Source organism: Centroberyx gerrardi, chromosome 7 (assembly GCF_048128805.1).
Source record: "Centroberyx gerrardi isolate f3 chromosome 7, fCenGer3.hap1.cur.20231027, whole genome shotgun sequence".
Taxonomy (NCBI): domain Eukaryota; kingdom Metazoa; phylum Chordata; class Actinopteri; order Beryciformes; family Berycidae; genus Centroberyx; species Centroberyx gerrardi.
The window spans coordinates 7,695,878-7,705,520 of record NC_136003.1 but is presented as its reverse complement, the minus strand read 5'-3'; the positions used below and the strand labels follow the sequence as shown (position 1 = coordinate 7,705,520).

Below are 9,643 nucleotides of genomic sequence, written 5' to 3'. Positions count from 1 at the left end.
ACATACAAGTTTGGACACACCACATTTTTCTTTATTTTTGCTATTTTCCACATTTTAGAATAATAGTAAAGACATCAAAACTATAAAATAACTAAAATGGAATTATGCAGTGACCATGCAGTGAGTGAAAAAAAATCAAAACTATCTTATATTTTAGATTCTTTAAAGTAGCCGTCCTTTGCCTTGATGGAAAGGCAAAGGCTTTGGAAAGAAATTCATACATAGGATCAACTTCACTATTTATATTTGTCTAAGAAACACATTTCAAGCATTTAAGCAGAAGCCTTTAGATCAAAATGGCTTTAAGAGAATGAAAAACACTGTATATTCAATCAGGTGTGTCCAAACTTTTGACTGTTTTCTCAATCCAAGTTCAAGTCCCAAGTCTTTTCATTATGTGCTTCATCACCTTTGGATACATGAACCCCTCTTAGAATTAAAATTCCAATACAAATGCATTTGGTTTGTGTTTAAATGGAACAACAAGCCGCATTTAAACACAAGAATAAATACACCCAAGAAGAATTTGATACAAATGTATTTCCCTTGACCTTGATTGAAAAAATCTGATTCCAATCCTTGGGTGTATGCACACCTGTGTGGAGTAAGTATGGAGTAGTGTAGTGTCTAGGCAGAATCTTGTATCTTGTAAACAGTATTGCAAATTACTGATTAATTCTTAGCTTTATCGGTTTTTCTTGGAATAGTAGATGGCTGGGATGTATCACATGAGGACAAATTAGATAAGTGTCAGTTATTCATCAAAGAAAAAGTATACCAAACTGACTCAAACACTATACTGTGGTTATTTCTGGCACTCATTGCGCTGTAGCAAACCCTACTGATCTGGTACTCCAAGCAGATTCAAACAAGTGTGAAGAATTACTTGCAAAAACCACATAACCCGTCTGATCTATATTAGGATTTCCATTACAGGCCTCGAAGTCTTCAGAAAACCTACTGCTCTACTAATTAGTGTACTAGCGCTCTCTTGTGGACAAAACGGTGTGCTGTACCAACATGGTCATCCTGGTTACTGTAATAGCGATCAAACATTCTGAGATGGAGAGCATCAACCTCAAAGAACTGCTTTTCTATTGTATTTATCCATCTACTGTAGGATTATCTAGAAATAAAGTGGCAATCGTTCAAATAAAACAAGTAAATCCCATTGGCATTCACTCATTGTTTATTAAATACACATTGGAAAATAAAACTTTATTGTTACGATCCATAGCTTATTATAGCATGTGCATGTCTGCGAGGAAACAGTGGTGGAGGGAGAACACAAGCGCTGGGTGAAGGCTGTATGATGATGAGATATCCAACACAAACAGTGTCATCCATCATCGTTCTCTGTCCATCTGAGTTCTCTCACAAGTTCCAAAGGCCAGTCAAACATCTTGGCTGTTGAAGCCACCGGTTTCTCAAAAATAACACGGGGAGACATTTTTATCTTCTCATCGCCCAACTCTGGATTCCAATATCGGACTTTTATTAAAAATCAGATATTGGCCAGTCAGTTTCCACCTCCCACATGATGCAGATTGATTATATACTGTATATGTTTATTGTAAAATTGATCATTACACTGGTTGTCTATAGGAAGCCCTTGAATTGATTCTAATGTGACATTTTGATCAGATTCCATCCAGGTATGCATTAACATGTTTCATTATCATGAACATTTTTATCCTGAGTTTTAGTGTTTTATGGTCTAAGTGGCGTTTCAGAGGCCTTTCCATCCTGCCGAGAATATTCCAAAATGGGAAAATCCAAAAATATCAATCCAAAAAATATTGGCATCTGCCTTCAAAAAACCCTTATCGGTCGAGCCATGGTACCAACCGATTCTGAAAAACACTGCTTAGAATGACATGATGCAACTGCACTGTTATCTATTCATTTGTTCTACATTGACAATCCTTTTACATTCCCATTATACACAGTTTAAGTTGCTGCATAAACCTTTAAACTGTGTGTATACCGATACAGGTACGGGTGTTATCATGTGATTAGCATGGCCAGCAGTGCTCAGTATTAAAGCGATTCGTCTTTAGTGTACCGATTCCAGCTGAGTAAGCAAAGTGTAGTCTTGAGTGACATCTGAACTAAATACAGTAGAACCTTCGACGAGGTTTTGTCTGGGAGACGAAAACGTTCACAGCACTGAAAGGCGTTGACATTCTGGACCAAAGCTCCTTTACAATTAAACACAAAAAAAAAGAATTAAAAATGAAATATGAAACATGCATGTAAGAACATTTATGAAATGCTTTTGCCTCTACAGTTTTAGTTATCTATTTGGTTAACAACAAGCAAATTATGATGCACAATTTGCTTATTTGGTAGAGAAGCTGGTTTATTGTGAGGTTTGGGGGAAACATGGTTCTGCTGTATTGCCTTGAAGGGATTGTACACTCCAAATTTAAAGTTTACTTGATTAGTTGATTATTTATGTAGGGCTGTAAGTGCTCTTCTGACTCTGAACACAGATCTATGTACAGTACTTTCAAGTCTTATAGTCAAGTCAATCTCAAGTGAACTATCCCATTACAAAGAGATTTGATAGAAATCGAACAAACTAATATGGGGCACTTTCAGGTGGATGACTCTGACTCTGTCTTTCATTCCCCCCATTGCTTGAATCCAGTTTATTATTGCTGCCAAGAATATATATTTCATAGAAGTGGAGTCGTGTTCCAGTCAAATTAATTCATAACAAACAAAGTAAAAGGGAGAGAAAGTGCAATAAAATAGAAATCTCTCACATCGAAAGCAGATAAAAAAACAAAAACACTCAACCGAGATCATGCGCAGAGTCTAGCCTGTGTGTCTCGCACACATCTGTAGCGTTTCAAAGATGATATTCAAGCAAAAGAAAACAAGATGAAGAAGTCAAATATTTGAAGCACTTGTTTTGAGGTTCTCTTTCAAGTGAGGTTTCTTTGACACTTCTTGCACTGACATTTCCAACATATTTGGCCCGGCTCTGATCGAGGCTGTCGTATGTTATCACTTTTTAGTGTGGAAAAATAAACATTTGCATATGACCCGATTAATGGTGTGATGTGGGTCGACAGAAACCATATCAAAGACACTATTCCTTGATGCTTTGATACTTTCTGCGATGTATTGAAGAGTGCGGCGCTCCTGGTTCACGGGGGTGCCGGGCTGCAGGACGTCCCGAAAATGACGCATTAGTAGGGCTTTCCTGTGGTTTTACGGCCTGTGTGTACGGTGTCCCATCTTGTCAGCGGGCCCAGAGTTCCTGACAGTGCTCCTGAGAGTGTGTACATCCCTGACGCGGACGTACGCACGGCCGCAAATCACGCTTTAAGGATGAGTGAGCCTGCAAAGCGGCGATGTGAAACTTGTTCGCTTGTTGCGTTCTGAAAAATTAATCGTTGAAACAAGTGGGTCTATGTGTGATTAAGTGTGGCAAACTTGAGTTTTTATGGACAGTTTTCCTCTGAGATGTCCATCGCACTGATATCATTGCCGAACTTGCACATTTCGAGTCATTTCATTTTGCGGTCAGCTGCCAGATCTTTGCAATGCCCGGATTGGCGTTCGACGATAAAGTCACAATCACTCACATTGTCCATCAGTCTGAGATTTGTGTAATCAGTCGATGACGTCGGCCGCTGTGTCTGACCTGGGTGCCGTGTAGGTGACCTTGAACATGCCCCAGATCTCCGGTAACATTCATTTTTCATCTGCGGGAAGCAGCAGAGCGTCTCTCCACTCGGAGCAACTTGTGCGTCAGTCTAAATCTCCTCGATTGCATTCAGAGTGGGAGACGCGGACGCCAGCGCCGACCCCCTGGTGTCCGACCGATGGGAATTGCGATTCAAATGGCAACAGATTGACTGACAGCTGATCCAGGAGAGAATAATCTTCTCCCGTGAGACAATCGCTGTCCTTATGGCCGGCGGTGCTGAATCTGTCCTCGGGCTACCTTCGTTTGAGACGAGACAACCTGTGTGGACACGTGGAAACAAGCGTTACAATGGATAATTGATCTCTCAAACACTTTTTGCAGTTTCCTTGAGCTAATTAAACAAGTTTGCAGTGGCAGTGACATTTTCGAAAATGGGGTGCTGTGAGAAATGAGGAAAAATGTTATGTGGAATTCTCACGAGTGCCTGTGTGGACCTAAATGTAAAACAATAAAATAAAAAACTTTTTCCCTAGACACATAAGACCTATGAATGTTTAAAAACAAACCATAAAAAGCGTGATGAGAGGCATGTTACAGACAAAACAAAACCTAAACTATACATAACTTTGGTGCATTTCTTTGCATTTCTCATTTGTACCCTGCTTACTTTTTCACACTGATATCTGTGCAGACAAAAGGCAGCAGCAGCATCCGCTCTGAGACGGTCTTTCCCCTCATCACTGACCAGGGTGTGTTCCCATCGGCCCTCTGCATCATCACCTCTCCCCCTCCTCCTCCGCCTCCTCCTGGACCGCCTTGTCACTCCAGATACCCCTCAAACACATCCAGCTCTGTGTCCGTGTCGTAGGGGACAGAGGCCGGGTCGGACAGCACCCCTAGGTCCACCAGCGCCTGGTCCATGTCCTCGGGCAGAAACACTATCCCCACATTCAGGACGATATACTCCATCAGAAAGGCATAGTAGAGGATCAGGACGTTCACAAAAAACAGGCCCAGATAAAACATATAGGGGAGTTCGTCCAAGAGCGATTCCACCGAATCTAGCTGAGCATAAATTGGGTGTGTCATAGAAAAGAAAGAGAGCCGAGGTTTGGATTCATGTGTTTGTGCAGAGCGGAGCCGGGATGTGGCAGGCGGTTGGTGGTGTTACGGCTAGAAATGTGCCAGGGGTGATGGAGTTGAGGTGTCCATTTCGGCCCTCGTCTGACTGCAGCAGTGATTGAAAGGCAGCTTTGAGACGTTATTTTATCTGTACGGTCCACGTGAACACGACAGAAAAAACGGTACTCAAACGCGTAACGTTCATAGCTAATAATAAACGGTGTATCAAAATATCGCGCTCGCTCGACGCATTCTTGACATTCGTTCCTCGGGGCTGCGGAATTCGCAACGTGCCAGCTTGCTATGGCTAAAAACAGTAGCGTTCCACGCTAAAAAATATACGAACTCTTCAATAAAGCAAGTATTTTGACTTCTCGGGTATACGCATCCGTGACGGGTAGTTTATATTACATTACGAAACAATCACATATAAACGCCTTTGACGATATTTTTAGTATATTTTCCTGCCAACATTTTCCCCAACTGCATCAAAACAGTCCCGACTACAAAGCGACAACTGAACCCTCCGCAGCTGGTTGGCTCGCCTCTGGCAGCCTCTGTTGTGATTGGTCACTTTAAACGTCAATCAGTATAGCCAGCCCTCGCGCGGACACGTCGCGCATTTTAACCGTCACCGCTAAACGGGGAAGTCAATATTGTAGTTTTTTCAATTCACTCCTGTATGTCGCATCAAGTGTTTATTGTAGCGCAGGAACAGCAAGTCCCAAACTTCCTATTCACTAACCCTGTTACGCAATGACCCCCTCACTGCTGCTATCGCCTGATCACCTTCTGTTTGCTAACTAGCTATCTGTATTTAGATGTGTACGGGGAAGTGGGTGTAATGGATCGCTCCGGACACTAACCTTAGCAAAATAACGCACCTGACAAAAAGCATCAGTCCCTTTAAAACTGCAACCATGTTCGGGCGGTCACGCAGCTGGGTTGGAGGACAGGGGAAAACGAAAAATATCCACTCCCTGGACCATTTGAAGTAAGTAACGTTAGCTAGCTTTAGATCATGGTTACCAAGCTAACGTTAGCCTCTCATCGGTTGAGCACGGCTGTCAACGTTAACGTTAGCCCTACAGCGAAGGAATGCTAAATGTATAGCTACTCAGCTGTCCAGCTAGCTAACAAAACCAGCTAACGTTGCCATGGCATTTCTATTTTGTTTGGCAAGGTAGACTGTCAGGTGAGCTAGCTTATTATAGCTAGCTTCATGGCTAAACAGCGTTGCAGTTGTCCAGTTGCATGCAACCTGGACAGTAGGTGCTGTAAGGGCGTGTAAGTTTTACTGGCTTGATTGTGGTGACACAGGGTGTTACGGCAATCTGTGTGGCATGACATTGTGTAAGTTGTGTCATGCAAAGCCACAGCTTTACGTGATGTTAGCTGATGTGGCTTCAGGGATAACTGTAACACACACATGCACACTCAGACTTAACTCTCTATCTCCTCCTTATCTTTCTCTTTCCCCGCTTCCCTCCACATTTCTCCCTTCCATTCTCGTCTGTCCTTCAGATATATGTACCATGTCCTGACTAAAAACACCACGGTGACGGACCACAACAGAAACCTGCTGGTGGAGACCATCCGCTCCATCACAGAGATCCTCATCTGGGGCGACCAGAATGACAGCTCTGTGTTTGAGTAAGTCCTAGTCAAAATTTCTCCTCCAGCGTGAATACAAGTATGTAGATGTGCCTCTTGTACAATGACAGCTTCATATTTGCTTTTGCTTTTTTTGACCTATATTTATACAGGTAAGGTTTGCTGAACACTCACATTCAGCCTCACATTCATGCAGTTACACACATGCACGCTTTCAAACCAATGAGCTGTGCATAATACAACCACCTGCAGTTGAGGATTAGGTCACATGTCTTGATCAAGAGCGCTTTGACGGTAGAGGGAGGAAACTTATGCGAACATAGGGAGAACATGCAAACAGAAAGGGCCAGGAATCGAATCTGGGTCCTTCTTGCTGTGAGGTGACCATGTCCCTCTTTCTTTCTGACTGTGAGCCAATCAAATCAAAGCAAAACAATGGCTTTGTATCAAACAGGCTGCTGATATGCTGCCTGTTACACTGGCTCTGCACAAAGCAATAGTTTCTAAACTTCTGCAAACTTTGACGTTAATTTCGGACGCTGTACAGAATGCATACTCAGCTTCCCACCTATTGATAGGCAACAATTTGTCTCTTTGTGTTGTTTATGCAGCGTCTGTGAGATCTGACTCTTACACTCCTTCTAATCACTAAAGGAATGCATTTACAGACTTGCAGCAAGCTTAGTCATGGACCTGAACTCATTCAACCTGCATTCTAAATGTAATGACTTCAGTCGTACCCAGGGACCCAGGCTCATCAGAAACAGCCCTGCAATTAATGTCGCATGTCATCGCCTCTCTCTCTCTCTCCCAGCTCTCCTGGCTTTATTACATGACTCAGAAAGAGGAAATGGCCTAAAATAATAATTTTATAGAGCAAAAAGACTCGCATGATGTGGAAGGAGTACTTGGTGCCAGAATAAGGCAGTAAGCTGTCATCCTAAATCCCTAACTTCCAGGCTAATAGCTTCTGGATATTTTATTCTCATTCTAATGGACTCTAGAATTGAGCAAAAATGTTTTATATTTGATTAAGAGTTGAACTTTTATTACGAGTCGGATCACGCAATCTTTAGCCATCGTCCTGAGTTTTGTGTAAATCGTTGAGCCGCAGTCAGGATACCATGATAATGTAATTACATTTCCAGACAATGTCTTGATGATGTTAATCCTGTGATGATGTTAATCCTGTGTGTGTGTGTGTGTGTGTGTGTGTTTAGCTTCTTCCTGGAGAAGAACATGTTCGCCTTCTTCCTGAACATCTTACGCCAGAAGTCCGGTCGTTACGTCTGTGTCCAGCTCCTCCAGACCCTCAACATACTGTTTGAGAACATCAGCCATGAGACCTCCCTATGTAAGTCTTTGTATATATAGGTGTGTGTGTGTGTGTGTGTGTGTGTGTGTGTGTATGCGCTTTCAATACATTGCCTAGAACATCTTGCATCCTAAGGGTCCAATCACACAGGATGCGTTTTGAAGGGTGAACAATGCAAGACTACATTTTTGTGTTGTTGCTAGGCAACCACAGAAGCTGACGATCAGCTGTCAGTCACTCAACCAGCTGTTTTTTTGTGCTAGCTGCAAAAAAACAACAAATTATGCAATTACTATAAACTATAAAAATCCATGAAAACAAGTTACCAGAAATATGAAGAGCAGCAGGAATTTGCCTCCAGGTTGCTGTTTTCTATCTAGATCATGGTAAATCTGCTTAGTAGAGTTCTAAAGCTCTGGGTGATCACCAGTCTGTCCTCCATGTTTATTGTTTACAAGAGTCACTGCACAAGTCCCGCCTCTCCGTTGATCTGATTGGACAGTAAAGAAAAAAAAGATGCATCCTGTATGATTGTGATCTAAGTCAGTCTCAGAAAGCCTAGACAATAAAGATGCTCTTCTCTTCTCTTCTCTTTCCTCTTCTCTTTCCTCTTCTCTTCTCTTCCCTTCTCTTTCCTCTTCCCTTCTCTCTCTTCTCTATCCTCTTCTCTTCCCTTCTCTTTCCTCTTCTCTTCTCTCCTCTCCTTTCCTCTCCTCTCCTCTCTTCTCCTGTCCACTCCCCTCCTCTCCTCTCCTCTCCTCTCCTCTCCTCTCCTCTCCTCTCCTCTCCTCTCCTGTCCTCTCCACAGACTACCTGTTGTCCAACAACCACGTCAACTCCATCATCGTCCACAAGTTTGACTTCTCGGACGAGGAGATCATGGCCTACTACATCTCCTTCCTCAAGACCCTGTCGCTCAAGCTGAACAACCACACCGTGCACTTCTTCTATAATGAGGTGAGGGATGGAGGGATGAGAGGGGCGAGAGAGAGAGAAAGAGAGAGATGGAACGAATGGCGGGAAACATAGAAGGGGCTGTCAGTCAAAGTCAAGAACCGCATCATGTCTGTAACGGGAGGAGAGGCTGAGAACGGAGGAATGGAGCGATGGAACGAATTAGTGAGAACGGGAGGGAGAGAAAATGACAGACCGTCAGTCAGATTCAACAGCCGTAACTGTGCAGCACTTCTCTAATGCGGTAAAGGGAGGGAGAGCTGGAGGGATGTCATGTAGGGAGAGAAAGAAGGGTTTGAAAAAAAATCAGAGGAAAAATATGGAAGGGTACCAAGCTGCCCAGTCTTACTTGAGCAATGAAATGAGTGGAGGGAGAGAAGGAAGGGGTGGCGGGAGAGGAAAGAGAGCGATGGAAGAGTAAATTTGGGAGATAATTGCCCATCACATTCAACATCCACATCTTCCACAACCTGGATGTGAAAAGAGAGATGGCAGGAATAAAACAGATGAAGGTCTGGGGGAAGAGAGAAAGGTAGAACAAGGTTTGAAGCTGGAAAGACAGATGGAATTAAAGGGGAATAGCGAGAGATGGCAAAGTAAAGAGAAATTTAAAGAGAATTTTAATCTCTTGAATAGAAATAAAAATTCTCTTTTAGTTTTCTCTTTACTTTAATCTCTTGAATAGAGATCTCTTGAATGGAGTATAAAAATTCTCTTTAAGTTTCTCTTCACTTTCACTCTTCCCTGATATCTGATAATATTGAATATCGCAATATTTTGTGAGTATCGCAATATTTTCAGCAATATCAAATTCATTCTTAAATCATTGTTGCGTCACAAGGTCAGTTTTCTAAGGGTAATTATTTTACCTTTTCAAAATTCGGGCACATTTCACATTTTTCACATGCATTTTTTGCAACCTTCAAATCAAGCTTGTATGCACTTGTTAGGCTACTTTCATCCACAAATCTTTG

At 42.4% G+C, this 9,643-nt stretch overlaps 2 protein-coding genes across 3 annotated transcripts in view; one reads left to right on the top strand and one right to left on the bottom strand.

The window, feature by feature from the left end:
* Positions 1-3,658: 3,658 nt before the first annotated feature.
* dexi (Dexi homolog (mouse)) lies at positions 3,659-5,277 on the bottom strand. Its single transcript, XM_071912262.2, has 2 exons — positions 4,332-5,277; positions 3,659-3,982 (listed from the first exon to the last, which is right to left on the bottom strand). Exon 1 carries the CDS (start codon positions 4,751-4,753, stop codon positions 4,484-4,486), a length of 270 nt encoding a protein of 89 aa, XP_071768363.1. The 5' UTR covers positions 4,754-5,277; the 3' UTR covers positions 3,659-3,982; positions 4,332-4,483.
* Positions 5,278-5,605: 328 nt separating this feature from the next.
* clec16a (C-type lectin domain containing 16A) overlaps positions 5,606-9,643 on the top strand; it is a 57,803-nt gene continuing 53,765 nt past the window's right edge. The window contains exons 1-4 of one of the 2 annotated variants that reach the window (XM_078284703.1): positions 5,606-5,780; positions 6,311-6,439; positions 7,621-7,754; positions 8,524-8,672. In XM_078284703.1, coding sequence (XP_078140829.1) covers positions 5,707-5,780; positions 6,311-6,439; positions 7,621-7,754; positions 8,524-8,672 — 486 coding nt within the window. In that variant the 5' untranslated portion in view covers positions 5,606-5,706. Of the gene's footprint in view, positions 5,781-6,310; positions 6,440-7,620; positions 7,755-8,523; positions 8,673-9,643 lie in introns of those variants that run through there. The other variant, XM_078284704.1, reaches the window with a different exon arrangement.

Excerpts from the sequence above, each read along its gene's own strand:
- dexi (XM_071912262.2), bottom strand. The coding sequence starts at position 4,753 with ATGACACACCCAATTTATGCTCAGCTAGATTCGGTGGAATCGCTCTTG.